This window comes from Branchiostoma floridae, chromosome 17, assembly GCF_000003815.2.
Source record: "Branchiostoma floridae strain S238N-H82 chromosome 17, Bfl_VNyyK, whole genome shotgun sequence".
Taxonomy (NCBI): domain Eukaryota; kingdom Metazoa; phylum Chordata; class Leptocardii; order Amphioxiformes; family Branchiostomatidae; genus Branchiostoma; species Branchiostoma floridae.
In genome coordinates, this window is record NC_049995.1 from 7,189,960 (window position 1) to 7,216,476 (window position 26,517).

The 26,517-nt window shown below is 41.2% G+C and overlaps 2 protein-coding genes across 7 annotated transcripts in view; one reads left to right on the top strand and one right to left on the bottom strand.

The window, feature by feature from the left end:
* LOC118404223 (protein-arginine deiminase type-2-like) lies at positions 1 to 13,643 on the top strand. Of its 3 annotated transcripts, XM_035803253.1 has the most exons (15): positions 1 to 328; positions 3,925 to 4,026; positions 4,459 to 4,630; positions 5,028 to 5,159; positions 5,711 to 5,831; positions 6,184 to 6,318; positions 6,725 to 6,745; positions 7,523 to 7,707; positions 8,290 to 8,508; positions 8,910 to 9,020; positions 9,441 to 9,592; positions 10,006 to 10,153; positions 10,609 to 10,791; positions 11,197 to 11,305; positions 11,926 to 13,643. In XM_035803253.1, the coding sequence occupies exons 1-15, from the start codon at positions 210 to 212 to the stop codon at positions 12,177 to 12,179; spliced, it is 2,163 nt and encodes a 720-aa protein (XP_035659146.1). In that variant the 5' UTR covers positions 1 to 209; the 3' UTR covers positions 12,180 to 13,643. The 3 variants fall into 3 exon arrangements, with proteins under 3 accessions (XP_035659146.1, XP_035659147.1, XP_035659148.1); XM_035803254.1 differs by lacking the exon at positions 6,725 to 6,745; XM_035803255.1 differs by lacking the exon at positions 3,925 to 4,026.
* The window catches only part of LOC118404222 (tripartite motif-containing protein 54-like), a 17,885-nt gene continuing 4,528 nt past the window's right edge, over positions 13,161 to 26,517 (bottom strand). The window contains exons 2-10 of one of the 4 annotated variants that reach the window (XM_035803250.1): positions 22,569 to 22,664; positions 21,762 to 21,893; positions 21,063 to 21,164; positions 20,370 to 20,392; positions 19,975 to 20,096; positions 19,321 to 19,623; positions 16,279 to 16,733; positions 15,814 to 15,933; positions 13,161 to 14,163 (exon numbers count right to left, since the gene is read on the bottom strand). In XM_035803250.1, coding sequence (XP_035659143.1) covers positions 13,780 to 14,163; positions 15,814 to 15,933; positions 16,279 to 16,733; positions 19,321 to 19,623; positions 19,975 to 20,096; positions 20,370 to 20,392; positions 21,063 to 21,164; positions 21,762 to 21,893; positions 22,569 to 22,664 — 1,737 coding nt within the window. In that variant the 3' untranslated portion in view covers positions 13,161 to 13,779. Of the gene's footprint in view, positions 14,164 to 15,783; positions 15,934 to 16,278; positions 16,734 to 19,320; positions 19,624 to 19,974; positions 20,097 to 20,369; positions 20,393 to 21,062; positions 21,165 to 21,238; positions 21,341 to 21,761; positions 21,894 to 22,568; positions 22,665 to 26,517 lie in introns of all 4 variants that reach the window. The other 3 variants (XM_035803249.1, XM_035803252.1, XM_035803251.1) reach the window with 3 other exon arrangements.

Genomic DNA, 26,517 nt, shown 5'->3' on the forward strand with positions numbered 1-26,517 from the left:
TACAGCCCCATCACACTTGCCCGCCTTCCTGCCTACCAGGAATACTGTCTCGTACCACACCTCCTTAAAAGGACTCCCGTACGCAAACTTGACCCACGGTCCCAGAAGACAGGCAACCCCAGGAGCCTGCCAACACTAACCGGTCGATACCAGCAGTGCCCCCTTTAAATCTGTTGCGGTAATAGATTTATGCAGAGACCGTTGTCGGGATGGCGGGGCGTGGGTTCATGCAGTGGGCGGCGAATTGCCGCACCGTTCGGTTGGATGTTGGGCTCGCTACCAGCGAGATCATCGTACTTGGGCAGACTCTATGTACAGACCTTAGCAGGTGAGTTCCACTGGTAAACACGGCTTCTATATGTTTGTATACCGTCTAATTTGATCGATGACACCACCATTTAGGCGTGTGTGTTTACGATCTTGGTACGAACATATCATGCTCCCACAGATAGAGCTTAAGTAGCCTTATTACCTTCGCCAAGAAGAGTAAACTATGTTTTCGGTTGAGACAACATGTTGTGTCTCTATATGTTTATGTAACGTCAATGAGGGATGTATTACACCACGTTTTAGGCTTGAGAGCAGTGTGTTTTTCTACCATATGGGTACGAACATACAGGTGCTAAATTCATCATGCTCTCACAGATTGATGTTTAGTAGCCTTATTTGCATTATAAGTGTGGTAATCTTTGCTGGTACACAGTATCAGGGGATGGCAAATTCGTGACTCTAGGTCAAGCAGATAGCTGATAATAGCTCTTGTAAAAAAATCAATACACGGAAATTATAGATTGATGGTTTTATTGAAGGAAATATGTATTTGCTGTAGCTGTGGTCGCTTGCAGATGGGGCTATTTTAAAAATATTTTGATTTTTGTAGAACGATTTCATTTCAAGATTTTGTATAATGTTGTTTTGTAGAAACAGCTGTTTTTTCTCAATGAATGAGTGAACCAACTGCAACATTTCAAAGATCTTACTGGATAAATTTGAATTGTTGATGTCTTTAAAGCACGCTTAAATCGTACATGAATCTGAAGTATTATTACATTTCCTTAAGAAGACGTTTTGGTTTATCTGAAACCAGGTGTTTCTGTAACAGACAGGAAACGTTAACAGTGTGCGTGTGACAACATGTACATGTGTACGTGCAGGTGAACACGAAGTAGTATTTATGTTACCCGTAACGTACATACCATGTTACGCCAGGTGTATGTCTGTGTGTAGCTATAGACACAATAGCCGACAAGTTGGACAAAGTCAAAGGTTTGATCTAGTTTTGGGCTTAGGACGGGGCGTTCAATTGAGTTAACCAATGAATGAAGTCACTGTTTGCATACCTACACCAGCGGCATTGTTGTGTCTACCAACCAAATCCGACAATGAAGGTTACTGCAAGTCAAACGTGTGGATTTAGTGGGAATGAGGTCATACATCATTATTTGTATTCAGGCCTTAGCCCTCGCTGCATTCACGAAGGCTGCGGCATTGTACTGTTTACGTACCGTATCTGACAAGGTTAATGAGCACATTCATAGGTCCAAGTACGCATGTGTACCGACAGGAATTCTGGGTTATATGTCAAAGGTGAATGACCCTGACTTGTAAACAGTTCTTGTCTCGACCATTGTTTATATTTGCATGACAATGTTCAGAGGTGCTTTGTTTATGTCTCGAGGGCCTTTACCCTTAATGACATATTACCAACAATTCCTGGCACTGCACATGCGAACTTGGAACCATGAATGTGCTTAACACGTTAATATAGGTCATATATAGATGTGTGTATCTGTGAGTATCTGTGTGTTCGGGGGGGGGGGGCTTTATTTATTCATTTTTTTTCTATTTTGCTTTTGGACAGACGAGGACAATGTGGCACTGCACTCAAGTTTTTGTAACTTAAATAACCATACCACATACACGGTACAGACAGAAGGTAAAGGTAGTCTTTTACCTCCCCGACCGAAGCCAGGTACCCATTTTTACACCTGGGTGAAGTGAGGAAGGCCGTGTAAAGTGCCTTTCCCAAGGGCACAACGTCGGGGGCACGGTGAGGATCGAACTCAGAACCTATAAATTCCGAGCCGAACGCTCTACCAGTTACACCACGCCCGACGCTTTATTTTTCCATTTGGGTACCGTTGACTCCTGACATTTTTATGTATATACACGCCCTAATGCTGTACATGTATTATCGTGACTGCATACCGTAACGTATAGGGTAAGCCCTGTAGCTGTATCTATTGTGAGTGTTTATCTGTGTGACTTAGTGGACCATTCAGTTGTGGCTGGCCTCGTGAGTGGAGCCTGATATTGTGAGTCGTCGTTGTGTGATTAAATTTGCCTTGCAAGACGATTACATTATCCAATGCTGCTCTTACACAGTTGAAGTCATGTACCCCAGAGCAAGACACTAATTAAGAAATTCCAGACCGGAAACATAACACTCAAAGATTACAGATATAATTCCTCAGACGTCTGGTTTTGGCTATAACATCAGTGCACTTGTTGGTCTAAATTTTGGTCACATTTTTCTCTAAGGGACCGGCCAGGATAGACTGCAGGGTTGGTTGGGGACGTTAAAGTGGAAAAAGCACGCTGCGTTGGTTTGAAGGAACAAGTTTGCATTCATATTCATCCCGTTACGCTCCAAATGTTGCTTATGGGGAAAAACCAAGAGAGTTATATGAAAAAGGGACATATAAATGGAAAAGCACCGGATGAGCACAAAAAAGACTGAAAGAAAAAAATAGAAGTAGTTCAGAAGGATATAAAAGAAGAACTAGTACTCCCCGAGATTGTCCAGTAATAGTCTTCTAAAAGGTGTCCGTATGCCGACTTCACACTCTTTGGTCTAAGATCTTCTTTGGCAAGTGTGAAGGCCTGAATACACTCAATTGGTTGCAAATTCAGATTGTGTAAAAGAATTTACAAGACCTTATTCTGCTTGTTTGCATATTGGAAGAAAGGGTCTTTATGACACATGTTGCAATTAATGGAACGCAATTATAGTAATCTGTTGGAAAACTCTAGTAGGGTGTTTTCGGGCTGGGTAATGATACTGCTAATTGCATACAATTTAAACAGAATGTATATAATTACGGCTACAGCAAATAAATTTATGGCACATGGCAACTAGAGAACAGGAATTTATTACCTTCGTCAAGAAGGTAATGTTTTCGGTTGTTCGGTTGTGTTTCGGGTGTCGGACAGTCGGAGAGAGTATAGCTGTATGAGAAAGAACTTAAATATGAGGATATTATTTTCCAGAACCATTATGATATGTCTTTCCTAAAGGTTAACATCATTTGGCAAAGGTATAGGGTCGTGAAAGTTTAAAAAGAGTTAAGTTGTTAGCTGTAAAGCGGTTGTTTTATATATAGTTGCTGATGTAGTAGCCAAATTTATAAGTTGGAGATTTGCCAAATGACCTCAAAGTTATAGTCGAACATGTGTACAAAAAAATTGCCTCCATTAGTTGAATATCATACGTTTTCCCGTATTTCGCAAATCGGTGGAAAGGTGTGTAATGAAATAACAGCACAATGTTAGAAGCAATCGAACGTTTTCTTTCCTGATCCTATGATGTTGTCATCTCGACAATGGTGACAGAAAATACACTTAAGTCCATGATTATCCTCGCATCAGTAAATGACAATGTATTACTCTGTTCGTAACAAGTGTATACTTCTTATCTCTACTTAATTTTCATATCTTTGTGGAATTAATTTGATATAAATTGAAACATTTGGGTGCTGTTGTATTCAAGGTTTTGTTTTCCGTTTGTTAGAAAATTGCACTTGTTTCTAATTTTAGAGACGACGTGTTTCAAATAACTCTGATCCATCTTGCACCATCTAGATGGTAGAATGATGAGCCAATGAGATTGGTTCATTTATCTACCAACCAGAATTCATGTTTCAGTTTCTCCCCTACCGAGGCCGAGGCATTCTACATTGTTGTCGGCGACAGTGGACGAGAATTGACCCTTGACCTTACAAAGACGGCACCTGTCAGTTTAGAGAGGTCTGGTGGTTAGAAGCGCCGTCTATCGAATGTGGTCATTAATACATGTACCTTGAAATTTAACCAATGACATTGCAAATTTCTTTTCTTTAGTGTATTGTAAAATGCCGTTGACTTACAAGCATATAAATTCTTATTTCTCTGTTTTGCTATAATCTGGCAAAAACAAAACTTTGTTTAAAACTAATAGACTCCTATATAGAGAATGCAGTCAATTTGAAATATTTTCTAACTTAGCATGAAATTGAAACAATTGAACTAGATTTAGGACTATTTTCTCACAAGAGAGCTTTCCTATAGTATAGAATTGTGAGTTTGTCAAATTAACAAAATGTGCCTTGCTTTTAAGGTATTTTTGGAGAACATTTACTTACCCCTAATAATGACTTCGAGTCGTGCCGCCATTTTTGAACCGCCATTTTGATTTCCCAGCATCACCCCGGAGGGTACGGTGACGTTTCACACGGTGGTTGGTCATGAAGGTGACATCACGGTCAGCGCCAAGAACGAGTCCCCCGAGGGGATGGGCAGCAATGGTGGGGTCACCAAGATGGTGGCCTACATTTCTGTTGCCACTCCCAGCTCCAAGATCGATGACAAGGAGGTATGACAGGCCCGTATGTTTCTGTACTCTCAAAGTAGGGGATCGGCTCCGGCTGTTTTGGACGTGTTTCAGGTGTTTTGGAAACACCTAAATACGTAAAAAAATGTCCAGAGTGGAACTCTAGTGGAAAGTAGTTTTTTCACTCCTCTTGTTGTTGCGATGCAAAAGCACAAGCAGTATTTCAGCTCATATGAAACAAGATGAAGATACGCAATTCCAATCTTCATCAGATCATATGTTAAATTATTGCCCATTATAATTAGTTTCCAAAATGTTGGAAGGTGAGAAAGTCTTGTGGGGTAAGGTTCTGTCTTACGAGTATTGTGAGCATTTTCTAGTTAACTTTCCCTAGTCTTACCCAAGCTGAAAGATGATTACTTTGAACGTTTTCCTCTAGGTGAACTTTCTCTTTGTGGACAAGAGCGGAGACACCATCGGCGTGGCCACACTGCGCATGACAGCTTTTTACGTGTCGCTTGACGTGGACTGTGACAGGGATGGAGTCGTGGAGAAAAACAACCCAAATAAGGTCAGTAACAGCAACCCAAATAAGGTCAGTAACCGCGGCAACCCAAATAAGGTCAGTAACAGCAACCCAAATAAGGTCAGTAACAGCAACCCAAATAAGGTCAGTAACAGCAACCCAAATAAGGTCAGTAACACTAACAGCAACCCAAATATGGTCAGTAATAGCAACCCAAAAGGCGATAGCTATATAGAAGAAATGGAAAGGGCCCACCTTCCAATACCGTGCCGGTGACACAGTGGATAACAACCCTCTGCCTCTACAGTATTAAAAAAACGCTATGGGACTACCTTTACCTTCTACCCATGTGTTCTTTTATGTGGCACTGTCAAAATATGTTACTTACTTCAGTACAGTACCATATTGTCGACGTCTGCTTTGAAGCAAAATTGATAAAAATATGTTGTCGTTAACGCTGTTTTTGGTTTCTGTTGATGAACACATACACGTTCGTCTATATTACGTTTTGGCTTATCACTTTAACTTAAGTATACAGTAGGCCTATGCACTTTTGTTAAGACTTTTATGGTAATTATCAACTTTTTCACTCCCAGGCATCCTGGAAGTGGGGTCCAGACGGACACGGCGCGATACTCCTGGTCAATAACGACTGTGATGACTACCTGCTGGAGATGGACCCTGAACACAAGAACAGCAAGATAGATGGGCCATTTGGTGATGCTTCCTTTCTGTTCATTGCTCTATTGATTGGTATTACACTTGGTTAAATGTCTTTCATCTAAGGAAGACTTTCGGTATCAAATTTGTTGTAGTTAATTGTAGTCATTAGTTTGAAAGCAGGCTGCAGTTTACAGGGCGGCCACAGTCGTCGTATGTTGTTGTGCGATTTCGTTGTGTTATAGAATTTTCAAGCATTGGGGTAGGGAGAGAACCAACCTATTACGTATCAGACAGCTACCTTTTGTACGCCAACTGCACGACTATCACAAGAATCCCAAGTTTGCAATCGTACGACGATCGCACGATGTATTTGACTGGACCCTTTAAAAACGTCTTTACCTTACAGACCTGGAGGACATGAGTAGGATGTCCGTGCGTGTCAGAGGACCGGACACGCTGCCTGAGGACTGTAAGCTGCGCATGTGGGTCCGGCCTGACGACAAGGAGCGTCTGGGGATCTTCAACCTCAGCGACATACAAAGTACGACAGTGATGATGTGCACTGAATAAGCCATTTCACAGTTTAAGAGCGCATGGGCGTTCGCACTGTATTGTTGTCTAAGCTCAATGTGGAATGACAATGACTTACGCTGTGCTAAGATAAACAAATCATAACAAGTATCTGTAATCGTAATGTTTTACAATCATTTAAAAGACGCATGTGCATTTGATTATAACTTTATTAAAGTACGCGTATCCATGTAGGAGCTAATATAACACGAGCTAAATACATTTTTGTAACATTGCATTCTTAAACAAAATAGAGCTAGCAATCATCATAAATGAATGATATACATGTACATGTGTTACACATCCACTATACTAAACCATTAATGTCCGATGCATGTTGATGTTTTCCTTGCCATTCTGCATGTTGTTGCCGACAGAGCTGAGGGCAAGTGGAGTAGGTAGGTTGCCTTTTTATATCATCAATCCTTTGGAAAATGTAAATAAGATACGAAAGTAAAGGAATGGTTTTGTCCTCTAATGAAAGGAAATGGTCGACCAGGGTAGTGTTCTTTCTTCTACTTGCCTTTATGCATTCAATGAAACATAAAACTGTCATTGAATCTTTCTGACCGCCTTCTGACGTTTGGGTGTCAATAATCCTTGCTGTAATGGACCCAATTGTAACAATGTTTACGAGAACGTCCTTGAATACATTTTTGAATACACTATTTAATATTCACTTGATACAATAACATGTATAGCTTTATCAAGCTTACATTGTTGAGTCATTGAGTTTGTACAAAGTGCACTGATGATCTCATCTGATTCAAGACTTTTGCTTGGCAATCTCATTGGGCTTTTGATAAGATACTCTGTACACAACAGTTGTCAATTAACAGTAATAATGGTAATTTGTAGAAAGTGATTTATTCATTGAAATACTAACCTGATGAAACTTGACTATACATCGAGGCTGATGGTCTTCAATGACCCCATTCACACTAAAAAAAAGATCGGATGATCCGATGAGCAGAAAGAGTGTGAACGGGAAGTGGATAGGATTTCGGCTTGTTTATGATTTTGACGTCATACATATGGGTACGTCGGACTTTACACCTGCAATCATACCCATAAAATGACAGAAACATACGATAAACGGGTAAGAAAAGAAAAGAAGTTTATGGACGAGTTTGCTATCAAAAATCAATGTTAATGTGTGTTATGTTTCCCCCCAGTGTTGGACGAGCTGGGTAACAGACACATTATCGGCCCTAAGGCGGGCCACCTGGCGCAGATCTCGTACGACCTGATGATGGCCGGGGGTACGGGTGAGGGAGAGACGCTGTTCGCGGTGGAGGGGCTGAAATACCCGGACAGGGACTTCAACGGAACCCTGCGGATTCACCTCAGTCTGCTGAAGGTACAATAATACCACCTCAATTCCCTGTAAACTTCTGGGCCACTGTTACCTACAGGCGGAGACGTTACCCTATTGAAAGAAAAAAATCTGAAAATTGACTTTATTTTATTTGATATAACATTTTATCCATGTACAGTAGGGGTGAGTATCGGTATAAAGACTGTTTTGTCTTGTTGAACCGGTCCAGAAAAAACTGACCTTTAAAATCAATGGGCCGGTTGTTAGACCGATTCGAAAGTGAAGATATTATACCGGCAGGCGTTCACATGTTGTGGGTCTTTCAGGTCCAAGAAAATAGCAAGAGCAAAGTAGAGGAGATTTGATAGTCATTTCTACCAAGTTTCTGCAGCCAAACTTGTTGTTTACATGAAGATAGGATGTTAAGATGCCAATGGACGTCGGATACTCTACCAAACAGAATTCTTTGTAGCGAAATGGACCATTGTTTTAAGTATCACCCATTCACAAGTTGTACATATAACTAGGTCCAGGTTTAAATCCGGACCTGGACCTGATCCTCTGGGCCTGGACCGTACCTGCACCTGAATTTCCTGTACCGTTACCCATCCCTAATGCACACAGAACGCCGCAGTCCCAGTGTTTGAAGACACAGTGATGTTCCGGTTGGCACCTTGGATCATGACCCCGAACACTCTGGAGCCCGTAGAAGCCTTCACCTGCCAGATGAAGAAGAAAGAAAACATCGACTTCGTCAATGACTTTACAAAAGTGGTGGAAGCGGCCGGCATAAAGTTGAACATCGTGCTGCCATACGAGAACAGGGGAGACCGTTGGATGCAGGTCAGTAGTATAGAATGCAATAGGCAACATTCTTCGTTCGGGAGGCTCCTGGAAACGTCACTCTGTATTGCCTGCACTATTCACTATGACTTGGCTTAACTATCATTCCTGTGGTCCTTATCAACAAATATAACAAGACAAAAACTATGGTTAACTTCACCATGAATCGCCTGTCCGTCATTGAATGTCTTTTTATGATCAGGAATTCCTTAAGTCAGCCCGGCCTAAAATACTTTTACGGGCCCAAACCACCTTGCGTCGCTCACTCGGTAGCTTATTCGGTTGTTATGAAAACCGACCAAGCTTTTTAACGCTGTATATACACCTCAGGGAGGAATTTTAACCATATGTTGTGTGCCATGCTGCCCTGAATTCTTCTTAACGATAGCATATTTTTCCAGGATGAGATCGAGCTCGGGTACTCGGAACTTCCCGGAAAGAAGCCGATGCCTGTCGTTCTGGACTCGCCACGTGACCGCGGGCTGCAGAAGTTCCCCAAGGGGAAGCTGCTGGTACTACTATCAATTTCATATTTACCTTCGTAGTTAAGTGCTAAGATCACATTTCCAAACCGGAGCTCAGTCGGACTGTTGACATGAACGAGAAGTAAAAGTACATAATCATCCATATATCGTACACAAATTATGCTCATGTCTATTGTTTATGTTTTATGTATTTCGCTGTCTCTGTATGGTACTTTTGAAGGAAATGAATGAGAAATACAATTTTCGACGATTTTATTACAAATGTAACGTTACATGTATTATCATGTGGGAAATTAGAAATACGAACATCACAATAGAACGGCATGTTGTCTTCTAATATTATGTATGATACCAGCTTATACACCATGATTACTTGAACTGCTCAAAACATTATGTAGAAAGGCGGATATAACGTTGAAAACCAAGTTGATTTTGTATATTCTTCAGGGCCCAGATTTCGGGTACGTTACCAGGTATGACCAGAACGAGTACGTAAACTCACTGGACTCCTTCGGCAACCTGGAGGTCAGCCCTCCGGTCAAAGTCGACGGAAGGACGTACCCGATGGGGAGGATCCTGCTGGGGTCTGCTTTTCCTACGTATGTGTCTTCATTCTTCATCTTAAAGAAACTTTAATATTGGTTAACTGTTAGACCATATAAAGTTTGAAGGTTTAGATATTCATATATACATCCTGTATATAAATATATATGTGTGTGTGTGTGTGTGTGTGTAGGTGCTTGTATGCGTGTCTTTGTGTTTGTTGTGTGCGTGTGTGTTTATGTCTTAGCGTGTAGCGTGTATGTGCGCTTGTGCGTGTGTTTGTGTGTGTGCGTGTACCTATGCTTGTGTATTTGTCTGTAAGTCTATGTTTGTCTGTATTTACGTGTGTTTGTATGTCTTGCCTGTATGTATGTACATGTGTTTGCTTGTGCGTCTTGCTTATAACCTTGATGAGTGAATATAAGAGTAGGCAATCTGAACCCTGAAGAGTATGCCCCCGTCCCTGCAGTACCAAGTACGGCCGCCGGATGATGCGCGTGGTCCGTGACTTCCTGTACGCCCAGCAGGTGCAGCCCCCCGTGGAGCTCTTCTCTGATTGGCTGGCCGTCGGCCATATTGATGAGTTCATGTCCTTCGTACCGGCGGCTGGTGGAAAGGTTTGATGATGCAACGACATTTTGTTTGTTGTCGTTTGTCTATTTATCATCCACAGTGCATTGTCAACTGACTCAATTTGCCAGTGACCCACACCAGGTTAATTCACAGTGTCACACTACAGTACAGTATGCGTTAGAATAGGCTGATAGGTTTGAATCACATATATCAGTTCTTTATTGTTTATAATCATCCAAGTTTTGCAAAGTTTATATTAACGACTTACTGTACAGCATTGCCAATCTTACTACAGTAGAAGACAGTTAATTGCACAACGGATTAACGCACACTTCTGTTAACTGCACGGAATCCCTAAGTCCCAGACCGGTACGGTCCAGCTAAATAACGTCGCATTATTGCACCAGCCGGATAATTGCACGAAATTCACTGGCAAATAGGCCGTGCAATTCAGCGGCTTCTTCTGAATAAAAACGTATGTGATATATTTTGCTACTAGGGATTCCGTCTCTTGCTGGCCAGCCCTGCTGCCTGCTACAATCTTCTGCGCAAGCTCAAGGATCAGGGTCATGGTGACGTGTTGTGCTTTGAGGGGAGGACCAGGCATGGCGAAAGCGCAGAAAAGAGCATCAGTGACCTTCTAGATGATGCCGATCTCAAGGCTGAAAGTATGCAGTGCCAGGTGCGTGATCCGTGACAGAAATCAAACGAGAATTACGTGCTCCATGACTGAAATCACATGAGAATCACTTGCTCCATGACTGAAATCACGTGAGAGTCATGTGCTCTTAGAGTGAATTCTCGCCGAATCACGCTCTACTTTTCTGAAATCACGCGAGAATCAACTGCATTTACTTTTATGATAGGCCAGGTTATACTGTGCCTCGATTGAAATATAGGAAGCTCAAAATAACACTCTTTTACCCAAAGCCCATGTCACGTGATCTGAGTGAATGTGGGGCGTCTTCAATGAGGCAATTGCACCCGGAAGTCGGTTTCAGCCCCCGTCTAAGTTTAAGGATTGTCGATGGCCCGAATGAAAAAGGCCCTTTTCACTTCTCATTGATAACGTCTTTTCTTACACTAGAACGACATCGACTGGAACCGAGACGTGATGAAACGGGAGCTGGGATTGGATGAAGGTGACATCATCGATCTCCCACAGCTGTTCCAGCTTGAGGAGGGGTCTGGAGCGGGTAAGATTGTCAATATTCACTTTAGGCAGGATAAGTTTCATTTGTTTGTTATTGTGAATGTGAACACAGCGTTTGTTGTTGTGTAAATATTTATGATTTTATGGTTGAATGGAAATGTGTCTTTCCTACTCCAAAAGAGTCGGTTTAATTTGTAGTTTGTACCTATTTCAACATTACACGTTGGGGAAGTTCACACTTGCAGGTAAACGATGTTTAAACACAATTCAATCTCTATATATAGCTGGATGCGATTAGGAGAGTACTTCTGGACGTTTCTATTTCTAGTGACTTGTTTACTACTTCTAAAGACATTAAAGAAGAATAGTGGGTGCCTTTGAATATTTTGTTAGAAATACCAATTAGCCCGCAAGTGAAATACGAGGGCCTCGTATGCTTCAATGCAATGGTTCATGAGTCGCATTGTGTGGCGTAACTGGTAGAGCGTTCGGCTTGGAATCTATAGGTTTCTTCTATAGATGAACCTATCGAGGTAAAAGAAAATGCTACATTTATACCTTCTGTCTGTTAGGGTCTGTACTGTGTAGTATGTGGCACTGTTAAAATAATAAGGTACTGCAGTGCTGTCCAAAAGCAAATAGAAAAATATGCTACCATTTCAGGTGCGTACTTTCCCGACATGGTCAACATGATCGTTCTCGGCAAGCACCTCGGGATCCCGAAGCCGTTTGGCCCTATGATCGACGGTGAATGCGCCATCGAGACGAACGTTCGGTCCCTCCTGGAGCCGCTCGGACTCACGTGCAACTTCGTCAACGACTGGGACTCCTACCACCTCCTGATGGGCGAGGTGCATTGTGGGAGCAACACTCGGCGAAAACCGTTTGATTTCAAATGGTGGAATATGTCGTTTTAGGGGGAAAAGCTCTACATCATAAAGCAGTAAAGTTGGTTTATCACTGGGCTACGTGACGTGTTCATCCTCGCTGTGACCAAGCGATTTGGCAGAGCAATCGACAAAAAACGAATCCTTCTACACTTTTGTGTGTTTTGTTGTCTTTTTAGTAATTCTGGTACGTTTGTCATGATATCTTCATTATGAAGTCAAGGGTAACACAAGTCCAATGTAGGACACAGCGAGGCCACCAATGTTCCGCAGTCCAATTAAGTACCGTCTGTTTGAAGTTTGCTGTGTGCCTTTAGCCAAAGAAAGCTTAAAGTACTTTAAAGTTGATAGACTAATAGGGGATGCTTTAGTAACATCATACTTATATTGTTGTAATATTACCATTCCAAAACAATACTTTAGGTCAGACAGAATGTGACATGTTTACAGTTTAGCTCCCTCATCTTCAAAATATGCTTTGCAAGAACAATTTAGATTTAAAGCCAAATCCAAGTGCCATGCCTTGATAACGAATCCAATGACCAAGTATTTAGTTAATACATATAAACAGTACTGATTACGCAGTTTTATTAGCTTTTTTGCTACCTTTGGTGATAACAAGTATTGTCTATTCAGTCATCGTATTATTAAAGGCTAGGAATAAGTGACAGAAGTAAACCAACATTATGCTTCGTAACTGCTTGAAAGAATTTGATAATAGGATTTTTCTGCTTGTATCGGTGATTTTGAGGACCAGCGTTTTTGTTGTTGTTTTGTTTATCATTCTCCTCATTTGTTGGTAAGACCACACTTTGTTTTACTGGTATCTGGACTTCTCTTATTACTTTTATGGCATTAAGGATGACAAAACATTAAGGATTACTGGCTATATCTATCTGTGTTTGATTTGTTAATCAACACCGCTAAGGTCCATGTCTATGCTGCTCGAATCATTGTTATCTCAAAATCCATATCCAGTATCTTACTATTGCACGACAAAGAAGAGAAAACTCAGAAGAAAAGTCATTTATTCACATGATATATAATGGCACCAACGTTTTTCATTATAAATGTTTCATTGAACTTATTTAGTATACTCATATCGTTAACAGTGTGATACTATTTTTTCTCGATAACATTATCAAGTTAGAACTAGCCAGCGTGGTTTTCAGGAATACGATAAAGTGCATCAGACAATTGACGTGGTAACATTCGTCTTAAAAAAACTGTTATGCCCTAGGATATCTCACCGTCGAAAAGCTCTACAGAAACATTCTTCTATGGGCTGATGAATTTTGTATGACACACTGTCACTGTTTCAAGGATGTCGCAAAACTATCGTAGGACCCGTGGAACCGGGTCTTAACGGGAAAAAAAGGATAATTCACCGCTTATGTAGAGTTCTGTAGAGTGGTCTTGAGGCAAGCTAGCGTGAAATGGGTAAAATTGGTTATGTTAGAGGTAGAAAAAGGGGTGAAAATAAAACATTGAGCAGGAGTTCCAGGCTGTGTGTTTTCTTAAGATTTAACATTAACATACGTTCCTTTTAAGTCACCTGAGCCGCATTGTCAATTTCGTATCTGACTTGATTGCTTTATGCACTTTATTCAGTTTGTCCATGTTCTTTCTTTCAATCGTGGCCCAGAAAAGAGAAGCCCATAGCCTCCGCGTCGTCCACTTCTACATCTCCCAGTTCAGTCTCCATGTCTGAGTCTCTCTCGTTTTCCTTGTAGTCTTCCTCAATTGAGAATCGTACGCGCCTTCCGTGACTGCTACCCGCACTCCCCTCACTGCTGGACCGTCTCAAAATCCCACGGATCGGCTTGTGATTTATCTGAAGGACCGAAGCGGATGTGGCGTCCATGTTGTTGACGTCACTTCCTGCTGTTGTAGCCTTACGTAGGTATCCCGTGATGCTTTCGTTTCCGTTCTTGCTTTCGAATTTGCGTTCTGTTGGTCCAAGAACGACGATGTCGTCCTCTTCGTCCTGTAAGATCCCCATAGTTTCCTGAGCCTGAAGATAGGAAGAGGAAGAGAAAGAGAAAAAAAAGACTTTTCCTGTGACTGAGCTGAATTTTTCAAAATTATTATCACTAGAAAAAAACATCGAAGACGTAATGACGTCTTCCTTCATGTTGATGCCATGATCACAAGCAAGATTAGTGCAAGGAAAATATTTTTGCGCTTTTTAGGTGTAAGACGATATGGAGATAACGTCTGAAAGTGTTGCAACGTGCCATCGTGGTCTAAGCATGACAAAATGCAGTGCAGTTTTGCTGCGACGCTTTCAAATCAGCTGAACAGCGATCTATACAGTTAAAGTCTGTATGATAATAGCTGGACTTCGCGCATTTGCACAGCAAACGTACAAAATACCAGCGCGCTTATTTAAAGACTCACACCGGGCACACCAACTTGATCTGTCTATGACCTGCCAATGATGATAATGGCAATAATATTAACAAGACTGCACACTGTGTTTCAAAAACACACAATACACGCGCACACACATCTTGTGATTTTCTACCATCATGATGGTTAACGTTGTTTTACTAACAGCTAACAGCAGGGCAACCGTTGATACTAGAAAGAGACATAAATTCGTGCACTGCCCATTTCAAAGAGCTGACACAACGATGATATGCCAACCATTTTCAGACGCTATCAAGGCACTCGCTGTTAGAAAAACATAATTCTTTTGCAGAATGTAGTTGTAGAATGATGATCAATGAAATATGTTGATGCGGTGTTCATGGCATAAACAAATCAAAATGTGTTGGAGCTGTTTGATAAATGTGTGTTACGCAAGTGAAGTGAACAACGTGATAGCCAATCCAATGCGCCCGAATGCCAAAGCATGAAGCCAAGCAAATAGCTAAACGTAGGTGTACAAACATGCTACATATATTCTAGACATGCAGAAAATACCATGACGGAAGAATGGTCTGTTATAATGACGTCTTCGGTTTCTACCATTCCAGTCTTCTTAGTAATGATACCGCTAGAAAAAGAACACTATAAAAGCAATAGATTTGTGCAACCTCCGCCAAGGCACCATGGCGCAAAATTTGCAAAAGGGATCTTTAGGGACCTATTATTTTTCAAGTAGGCCATATTAATTTGATTATATGGATTGAATCCTCTGGGAACCCCAAACTAGTGCGAGTGTGGGAATAGTAAGGAAAAGAGTTTGGCCTAAAACGTTGCTTACATTATGAAACCTAAGCGATCAGTAACTGTAAGATTGAAAAAGAAAATGACTGAATTCAAACGCACAGAGTATGGTATACTGAAAATAGATTCTTCACATGTCTTCTTTGACCTATCATTATGCAGCTGCTTTGTACGATCTATCGATCTACAATACGGTTGAATACTTCTTTGGGGGGGGGGGGCAAAATTGCTGCTCACGAAACATCATCAACATAACCAAATCAACATGGCCTTAACATGTGAAAACTCACTGGTCATTCAGGAACATTTGGTATTTTAGAATTTAGATGTGTTTTCTTCTGTTTAAGGCAAAGCTACAAACGGAAAATCCCATGAAGTTCAAAAAGGCCTTGGCGGAGGCAACAACCCAGCAAGTCCCTGCCCAAGCAGCCATGTTCTATTGATAGGTGCGTCAACTGACCTTCCGTTTCATTCAGTGAACATGCCTCACCGTTTGTGCTGTTTGCTTCGGTTGCGTGGACTCCCCCGGCTTTCCCGGTTCCGTGGTATCGTCCTGTGCGGGACGTAGCGGACTGGTGGGGGTCGGGGGCGGCGTAAGCGACGACACGCTCTGGCAGAACGGGAAACGGAAGAGAGGCTTCCGGTCATGCGCAGTTGCAAAATCCCAAGGCAGCAAATTCAAAATGGCGACCCAAGGAGACAACTAAGTTGGCACTAGGAAATGTCAGTGTGAGGGCTCATTTTAAATCAATGGGAGAAATGAAAAGGATATTTCTATTGACTAAAGATGGGTTTTCTTCGGTGTGTGAGGTGATACAATTATGTTTGTGGAAAGATCAAAGCACATGGCCGAAGATATGCACCTACCAATAGACATGACCACGTGCATAGAGCTCATAATGTGGTTTCTCACATATGATACAGTCAAAAATTAACTTCCCTGTATCCAACTTACCGATAAAAACTCTCTGATGGCCATACTCTCTTCGGGAGTGACAGTTATCAATCTGGGTGTATTCTCGCCTACTGCAGTTTCGATAGCTTGTGCTGTTCTAAACTTTCTTCTTCTACGAAAGTCGCCGATAGCTGTTTCTACTTCAGATTCGTCCTCTTTATCGTTCTCAGTCGTAGCTTCCGTTTTAGATTCGACCACACTCGCCGCCTCTTCGGTAACATTCGCCGTCACTTCGGCCACCCTCGCCGTTGTCTCTTCGGCAACCTTCGCTGTCTCTTCGGCTACCTTCGTCGTGACTTCGTTTGACGCTTGCGCGGTAGCAGCCTCTTCTGTTGGCCGTTCGTCCGAGTTGTTGTTCAACACTGATGCGTAGTATTCCATACTGGCTTTACTCATAGGCGGTCGGTCTTGCAGGGGGTTCATATCTTCCTTGTTATTTAGGAAGTAGTGGGGTACTTTGGAAGCAGTGGGTAGGCAGAAAAGAACGGCAACAGTGAAGAAGACGTTGGCTACAATCAAGCTGGTTAGGAAAAATTAGTCTGTATAAACACAGGAATATAAGTCTAATATTGTTCACAACTATAGTTATATAAATGTACTAAATGAGAAGTAAGAATATGTCACAAGGCTGTCATTTCTAGGGAAACACGTAATAAATGGTGTCCCCACTTCCTCGAACTAGAAAAACAAGTTTAGAAACTACGTATATGTAGTCCTCGCAGGCATCATCGTCTTCTGGGGTAATCATTGCTAGTTTTGGGAAGGTCATGCACGCCACAGAAAGGCAAGATCCACAGGCTACTCGCAGGGAATTTAGCGACTGAAATGTGTTTGGGAAAGTTAGCTCTTTTGACTCACAACCATTTCCTGAAACAAAGAGAATCACCAAATAAATGATTTGGGTGAACAGAATGGTTGCAAGAAATAATTCGTCATGTTTTGCCCAAAAGGAATACAAAGGACCAAGAACCACAAAATGACAGCCATTGGTCGTTCATGGAATACATAGTATTACATGTATGGCTTAAGGCATGCATTATGAGCTTTTATGGAAATTTGACATGTTTGCTGCAAGGGTACGCAAAGAAGGCGGCTCTATGAAGCAGAAGTGTAGCATTTGATCTACATTGTTTACAGGAATTTGCTATGCTGATGATTAGGATAATCTAGTGGTGGAAATGGCTTGTGTCTGCCTAGCATACAGCTTTAGTTTGTACCCATCATAAAGTCTGTTTGCTTGGAGATTTACATTGTGATATAGTCTTTTGCCATGGGCAAGCATAGAGGTAATTCGGCCAACAAGTATGTCAACTATAAGAGTATCAGTAGGTTTTTCTTTAAAACTGTGTGCATGAAATCTAGTCTTTAAGCAATCGTATAGGTCACGTTTTTTTTAATGAAAATTCACTTTACGGATGCTTTTCAAATACTTATGTTGAGTTTCACTGCAAGTACAAAGAAGAGATTGGTCATAAAGTATTGGGGGAGTTTGCGGGGATGTTGTTACGTTTATCGGTTAAACAGAGAACGCATACTTGGGTAGCGAGTGAGCCTGGAGGTTGAAGGCCTCAGAGAAGCCGCTGCAAGGTTTTCTGTTGAACCATAATAACTCGGATAACTACCACCGCCAAAGGCTGCCAGCGGTAGTGGGGAGCTTATTGTCTTTCGACGCCATTTTTGTAGGGACGCCATATTGTTTCGCCTCCTATCAGCTGGGTTCTCATACACGCCAGACGTCGCACCTTCCTCCGTCTTGTTTTCTTTTTGTGAAGTGGAAGGGGGGAACGACTGACGAATCAGTTCGACTTTGTCACTTTCTTCTGACTCTAAGTCGCCAACACTTCCCGTCTCTGCCCCAGATTCTGTTCAAGTTAAACATTAATGATAATATCAATAAAATTTGAAAGAATCTTCACCAGCGTTGTTTGGGAATCTTGGGGTTGGAATTTTAGCTGGCAAGCAGGGGAAAATTTTCCGGCAGCTACAGGGATGGGACAATTAGGCCATTATGGCTTGTAAAAGGCAAAAAAAACGAGGTAGTGGCAGTAGTAGTAGTAGTAGTAGGCGTACGGACATCAAGAAACCTAACCATCGCAGGTGGATGTATGTTAATGTATAAGGGCTGAAAAGACTGCACTGTCGACGAGGTGTTATGGCATCAACACATCAAACTTTAATCGAAAAGGAACATATCACACGTTATAAGCTAAAAAATATAAGGCATTAGAAGTTACTTTTTACCATCGGAAAGATCTAATAGGAAAGGTAGACTACGGTTGGGAGGACTATAGCTGAGTAGAGCTACTGTCAAAGAGCGAATCGTCTTATACTATATGTAGGCAGACATAAGAATCATTTCCACCATTGTTATCTATGACAAAGGGAATTCTGATTATATAGGAGAGCCATAGGGTACGGTAGACTTATTATCAAACCAAAGAGCCAGCCTACTTATGGCCACTAGCAGCGGGAGTACAAAGAGTCGAATAGAAATGTTTAGAAAAGATTTGCAATGAGTCTGTATTGGCTGGCATGTAGTATAACCAATGTCAAATATACAATATTGCCTTTAGATACTTCATAGCAATAATTACAGTTCAAAACATCATTCACTTATGTACTTGTAATGATACTTCTTTTCAAAATAATACAGATTTCTTGCTTTTCATACGAATAAAACTGATCATCAGTAGATACGTGTCTGCAGCAGAGGCCATGGTCATCAAATCAGACGAGCTTATTTTTTAATCCGAAAAAGATGTCATTTCTTCCATCTTTCAAGTCCAATATTAATATTTTATTCTGTGCCTTAGGTCTATAATATATAGCAGCGAAATATTCTTTGATTTTTCTTACAAAACTTGAAAGAAAACGTGAAATTAAAGGAATTGTCGGTGCGATAGTCATTCACAGAGAAACTCAATTTGTGAAATATGCATTTTTAAAGTGTGCAATCCGATTTGTCGACCTGACGTCATTACTGGTTGATGATGCCAAACAGGGTCTTGTAGAGAGTGGAACCAGCATCTCCAGACAAAGTACCTGATTGGCTAGACGTCGAAGGGGCGGAGCTTGGGCTCTGCGTCCTCGGAGTGATGAAGACGTCATCGTCATCAGCAGGAGGACCTCCTGCAGCTCCCTCACCACCTCGGGCATCTTCGGACGGAGGGTCGTCCGACAGGATCCCCATCCCTTCCGATTCTGTCACGGTCGTGGTCTCGTAGACTTCCGACGTGGCGTCGGCTTCCCGACTGTCTACGAAGTTGGAGTCGTCACTGCCGGACCCTGCTCTCTCGCTGATGCTGCCTCTGGTTTGGGTCTCAGCATCTGCAACACTGCTGTGCTCTGCAGGAGATGGCATCAGATTAGTAAGCGGTAATCATAACTACTTTCATTGATCTGTAGAACTCAATATCTTATACCATATTACAATAATGGGTTTATTCCCAAATAATGACAGATGGCTAAATGGAAAAAATATTTAACATGGAAAACATGCTGTTAGGTGAAATAAATCTAACAACTATTTCATATACTGGTTTTGTTATCTTAGACTTCATCTCTGAATGCAGTGGGAAGAGTACTCTACCCGCTATCTAATACAATTGATAACTTTCATAAAGTGGATGGCTTTAATGATTGCAATTATTTTTTTCCGTATAACAGTTATGTTTCAAGTTTCGGTTTCTACCTTACCTTTTATAAAGTCTAGCTTCTGAAGAACGTCTTCTTCCTTGGAGAAATTCACTTCAAGATGGTTGAAGCCTCCCTGCTCTGGGATGTTAGCATTGTTGCTGCTCTCAATTGCCTGATTTATTCTGTAGAATATAGTATCATGTTTGGCCCAAAGTAAGAATTAATAGACAATAAAGACTTTTAAAGTATCAATGATTGTTTTGACAAGAAAGGCGCAAACAACACTCAAATTATGAACAATAATGTACATGTATAAATTCCGTACATACGAACAAAAATGTACATGTATAAGTTCCGTAAATGCTCAAGTTTCAGCGAAGTAATACAGCAATTTCAACTGCATGTGTACAGTATGTGTTCTATAACCATTTTCAAAGTAAAGAAGTAGCACGTACCTCACTATCAGTTCTTTGGTTTTCTGCGTGATAAAAGGAGAAAACGTTAAGAACGCATACAAAATATGTTGGGTAGGGATGTGCAATCATTGTGTCCATACAAAAAACTTTGTATCTATGCATGTTATCAAAGAGGGTATTTCGGTTATTTCAAAGGCATGAGATTAGATCCCACCGCTGCCACCAGTGAAGCAAATACCACCGCTGCCACCAGTGTTACTCATCAGAACAGGCTAAAGATGGCCGCACTGTGTTAGAGCTGAAAGATGGGCGATCTCATCCCTTGATTTTAGAATTTTAGCCTCGCAATCAGCCATATTATTACTACCTGGTAGGTAGCTAAATAACATGAGGTTTCATGGTTCTGACTGCGCATATGTCATGTCAAAGGTGAAGCCCCCTAACTTGTGATGAGTTTATACAATGGTCGATACATGTCCGGACATGTTTGCTAAAATATGTCTCACGGTCTCCAAGATTGACATGTTGCCCATGATGCATCGCACAGCGCATGCGCAGTTCGAACCATGAGCCCAATTATAAGAGTGTATACCGGGCTACTCACCTAAAACATTAGGAGCAGATAAATGGTACTGTGCAGTGAAAAAACACCATCCACATCACCAGAAAACTTACCTTCCCAAGAGAGAGAGAAAGAGAGAACACATTTTGTAGTCCGAAACATTTACGTACCGCCAGGAAAGCAGCCTTATTCGGTTCCTCCAAAAACTGGAGAGTACTTTCCACCATCTTTGACGAGTTCTCCAACTCTGCGCTGTACGTTACGATGAGATCCTGCGGAAAACGTGTTGTAGAATCTGCTTAGAAACGGCGTTAGAATCTAATATGTACTGGTTAGGTCTTCGTACCGTTAGGAAGGCAGCCTTGTCCGGCTCTTCTAGAAATAGCAGGGATTCTTCCACCGACTTGGCAGCGCGTTCCAGCTCCCCACTGTACTTTGCGATCAGTTCCTAGTGGGAGGCAGGCGACGGATACGTATTATAGATTCAAGGAACATGTTTATAAAAAGGAAATAGGTAAAATATGTGGGTAGGGGGTGGAATGGAATATTTGGGCTTTGCAGAAAATATTCCTCGTGATGATCGCAACTGTTACTTGATAGAAAACAGGCAAAAATGGAAACATAAACAGAAGGAAGAATTGATAGTGTATCTTTGGTCTTGTACGAAAAAAATGTAATGATAGCAACTTTTTTTCTTTTGTTGCCCAAAGAAAAAATATTACGTGGCTGTAATTTAATTTGATTCATTGAAATTGCAGACAATACAATAAGTGTTGTTCGGATTCATTACAGTTTGCACTGTGCTAAGAAAATGAAAGTTCTCACTTAAAACAAAGCTGAGGCTTTTATCACTTAGTTATTTTCCTTACCTGCAGCACTTTCTGTTTCTCGAGCTGTTCTTCCGTTACCAGTGATAGCAGCACCCCCTTGCGATCCTCTATGATACTGTACAGTCTGTCGAACTTGTCACAAATGGCGGCCTTCACCTCGCGTGCATTCATCTGTTTGAATTTTGGAGGAGAAATTGAATAATATTGGAGATTCCTACAAATAGATAGGGTTATAGCAATGGTCAATGTTTGGACTTCAAATAGTGATTCGCTGGGAGGCAGACGCAATGCATTTTACACTGTCGTAAGAATGCGTGTATGTCCAATAACATTAAACAACCAGCAGGCTTTTCGTGGTGAGCATTTACTATATGCCTTCCGCTGCTAGCATTCTTCCTTGTATTTTGTACTTGACAATTACTTAATAGAAATCTCTTTGTTTTCTTTAAAATTTCTACTAATGTTCATACAGTCCTGGGGATTCCATTCTCGCACAGAGAGCCTCGTTGCTCTGTTAAACCGAGATGATGTTTCAGCGTTTGGGGGCTTAGCATCTAATCAGTTGTGAAACAAACATAAAATTGCCTTCATTTAATGAAAACATTTAGGCGATTCACTGATTAACTGACAGGTGCTAAGATGCCACACTAAAAATAGTGGAAACCTCTTTCTGGTTTAGCAGAGCCTCATGTGTTGTATGGTAGCCTGACTAAAATCACGCCCCTAGCGGCCGGCCCTACAATATTGCCGCCGCTCTCGGGGAGGGGGTCATTAACCCCAGCCAGCGAGAGATTATGTAAACATAGACTATATTCCTTCTGGTTAATCTCTACATCATTTTCTCACCTCATGTATCCTGCATCCCTCCTCCAGTAGACTGATGACGCTCTGCAGCTTGTCGTTCGCGGCCACTTGTTTGGCTATGCAGTCACTCAGCTCAATCTAAAATCACAAAATGCAGAACTTCAACAGGGAATCCAGTATACTTATGTGAAATACTTAGAGGTTTTATGAATTTCAAAATGCCATAGCCCTAGTCTTCTAAGATGTTAGTAGTCCTCCTGTGAACTTTTTCTCTTAACCAATCCTTGTTCATAGTATCATTATCCCAATAGGGGTGAAGGGCAAGGAAGCTGCCCAAGGACTGTACCACACTACTTCCAGGGAGGGGGTGTGATTCTGCAATGCTGTAGTACCCGCAAATACTGCCAGGGGACCCGAAATGGGCCCATTTCTCTGGCCTGGGACCTCATAAACTACTCAAATACCAAAAAAAACATAAAAGTTCATCAAAATTGTATCATTGCTTCTTTGATGTATCTAGTATGTATCTATTTGCTTACATCGTAGGTCGTATTGCCTATATCACATTGGTCTACCATGGATTCTTAGAAACACACGTGTGGGATTTGCATACATATTGCTTCGGCACCGTGTGTATCACGCTTGATGTACACAACACCAGCACGGGGTGTGTCAGACTATCAAGAATGGAGCCCTCACCCAACTTACATCGGCAAACATCTTCTACATAGTGTGACATATCATGGGTGAGTGCGCTTTTGGCTGTAGCCTACTTCTGTCTTGGCTGACCTCCATTGAGTTAAGAAGTGGCACAAGAAAAGATAAGACACCCTCCCTATATAAACATGTTCGGTATGGGGCAGTCACAAGATTCACTCAAGACAACAATTACCCAATCAACTGTATATAATTTGCAAACGGTCAGGTATTCAGAACTAGTTCTTTTAAGTGTCAGTAAAGATGTGAACACAAATTAGAGGGTTATGACTAGAGGGTTGATTTCCGTGATGAATAATGGATACCAGGGCAAAGCCACAAGAAGGCTCAAAATCAAATCATTTCATTCACTGAGATCAAGACCTGCTGACATACCACAAATCAAGACAATGCATCCATTCTTTCTCGACGTTTCGTGTTGACACAGTGGCAGACAATCACACACTCTCACGAACGCTGCTGCCTAAAATATAACCGCAATGTTCCACGGAGGTTACGAGGCTTTCGAACAATGCTAACTAGTAACATTTGAACGAAACATCCGCCATCTTGAATTGAGCTGACTCACGGTTACCGATCACATGAGCTTTGCCTCCTGGTAATACATTGTATTTAATCTTGATAAAAAGTTTTCTTGTCTATAATCTGTAAATAACTCTGACAACCCTCAGAAGATTTGGTTATTTTTCAAAATCTTTGCTAAACATGAGGGGATTTGTATCTAATCATACAGTAAAAGGCAACAGTTTAACTCAAGCAACATGTAGACTTGTAAACGGGCAGAAATATTTGAAAGCCTCCACTGTCTTTCATCAGTAATTTTAACCAAAAGTTTAAAGATAGATGTAAATGAGTTGAAGACAAATTTAATGTCCAAAAAAGAAGTTAGTAATCGATTTTGTAATGTTTTACACGATACTGAAATCAACGGTGCTTTGCTTTTCTTCGTGTTCTTTTTATCTTGAAGGCTGTTTATCGGTTTTGCGAAAACCACCAATAAACTTTATGTATCACTGATGACGCTGCTGGCGTTGTTAAGCTATAACGATAATTGAAGTTGACCCTATCTTATTTTCCATCATCATGTCGTCTGGTACTACTGCTATATTTAGCGAGAATCCCTCATGTTTAACTCTTTGTACCTTGTTCTTTGCATATTCTTCAATAGACTGTTTATCGATTTTGCGAAAACCCCATATAAACTCTATGTATCACTGATGACGCTGCTAGTTTTGTTAAGTTGTAACGATAATTGAAGTGGACCCTATCATGTTTGCTGTCATCATGTCGTCTGTTGCTGCTGCTATATCTAGCAAAAATCCCTCATGTCTAACTCTTTTACCTTCGCCAAGAAGGTTATGTTTTCAGTAGCTTTTGTGTATGTTTTTGCTTGTATGTATATATTCTGAGACGAAAAAAGCCGAAGGATATATTTATATTTGTATATGGACAGCATAACTCAAGGACGCCTGCATGGATTGTATTGATATTTGGTACGAGGGTAGTTCTTGATAAGACCTTGTTTATTTATGTCGCAGATAGATAACTCCCAAGGCTGCTAGCTAGATGTGACGCATGTTAAAAGCAAAACTAATCCTCTGGCCTTGGCACTGCCCCTACCGCGCTACTTTTGATCTTTCATATTCGGACGAAAGCAAAAGCTTGGCAGTACAAGTCACCTCCACAAAGCTTTAAATATCTCCTTGAATGCAACTAGAATAGCCCCAGTGACAGAAGGGTCATATTATATTAAAAATATTTGAAATTGTGTGTAATGATACAATGCCAATAAACGGAGTACACTTTCAGCACGAATAGCTCATTTAAAACTCTCAGAGGTCGTATCCTTACTGTTTAGGTCCTAGATGTTTGAAACATGTTCTATTGACGGGATAACTCAGACGTCATCCAATTTAATTATAAGTGCATCTGGATCCGTACAACACACTTCACAGCTTCGCAGACATTACATTAGACTGAACTACCTTTCGCACATAACCTTTGCACATCGAAAGACAGAGAGAGACAAATAGACAGACAAAGACAGAGAGGGACAGAGAGAGGGAGAGACAGACAGACAAACAGAGAGAGACAGAGCTATAGAGAGAGAGAGAGAGACAGAGCTAGATAGAGAGAGACAGAGAGATAGAGAGAGACAGAGCTAGAGAGACAGAAAGACACACAGAGAGGGGTAGTCAGGGTACTCTTGAAATGGCTTGCAGAGAAATAGTGCGGAATTTTGTTGACCCAACGTCTCCACTTTAATCCTGTGAAGGAATTTGTTACGTCTTCGCCAACGCGAATGGGCCCAGTTTCTTCACGCAAAGGCAAGCATGGCGACAGTGAATAGTATTACACAAGTTGACAGGCGTACCGACACGAACCGGGGCTATCAATATGTAACGCTAGTTCGCCTTTATCCGCGGGGTAACCTATATCCGTTGTATTTGATAAAGTTTATGTAGGGCTATCAAGTCAATGTATTGAGAAAACTGCAATTTGTAACCACCGTATGTCGACTCGATATCCCTTTATTAAATACAACAAATATAGGTTACCCCGCGAACAAAGGGGACCTAGCGCAACGGTTATTTTCCATAACAAAAAACAGTACGTAAAATTTGGCTGAAATCAAGGTCTGTTTCTATAACATAATTATGGAATGTCGTTATGTTGAATTATTGCAATGTAAACATCAAATGTCACTATGTGCTGCCTGTGATATTACTACTACTAAATATAGCACTACTAAAATGGCGCGTTAAGTAACAGGTCATTACAAATCTGCCAACTTAAACAAACAGGAATGCGCATTGACGTTTTCCTGCGTTAAAATTTGTTACCTCCGTAAAATGGGGTTGCTGTTTTTGGTGTGTGGATTTGTTGATTTCCTGTTAGGCCACGTTGATTTGATTATATGGATGACATCCGCGCTCGCACCGATTTTCGGCCATTTCCAAAAAAAAAAAAAAGTTTTCGACCACACAATAAATTGTGCAAAGCAGCTGTAAAATGAGCACAAATATTCCGTAGATTGAAAAAAAAGTATCAGAAAACAGATAACTAATGGCATAGAATGCCCAAATGAATCTAAAGTCAAAGAATAAGATGTGAAAGGACAGAAAGAAATGTTGGTTGGGGGAGGTACCAGTACAGAAAATTCAGGTCCAGAGGATCATTTCCAGGTCCGGACATGAACCTGGACCTGATTGTCTGTGGAAACTTGAGAACTGGCAATACTCAAAACAATGGTAATTGGTCAATTTTGCTACAA

Coding starts and splice junctions, on each gene's coding strand:
- LOC118404223 (XM_035803253.1), top strand. CDS start 210: ATGGCGGGGCGTGGGTTCATGCAGTGGGCGGCGAATTGCCGCACCGTT. Junction 5,160..5,710: donor AGAAAAACAACCCAAATAAG/GTCAGTAACAGC, acceptor TTTCACTCCCAG/GCATCCTGGAAGTGGGGTCC. Junction 11,306..11,925: donor TGAGGAGGGGTCTGGAGCGG/GTAAGATTGTCA, acceptor CTACCATTTCAG/GTGCGTACTTTCCCGACATG.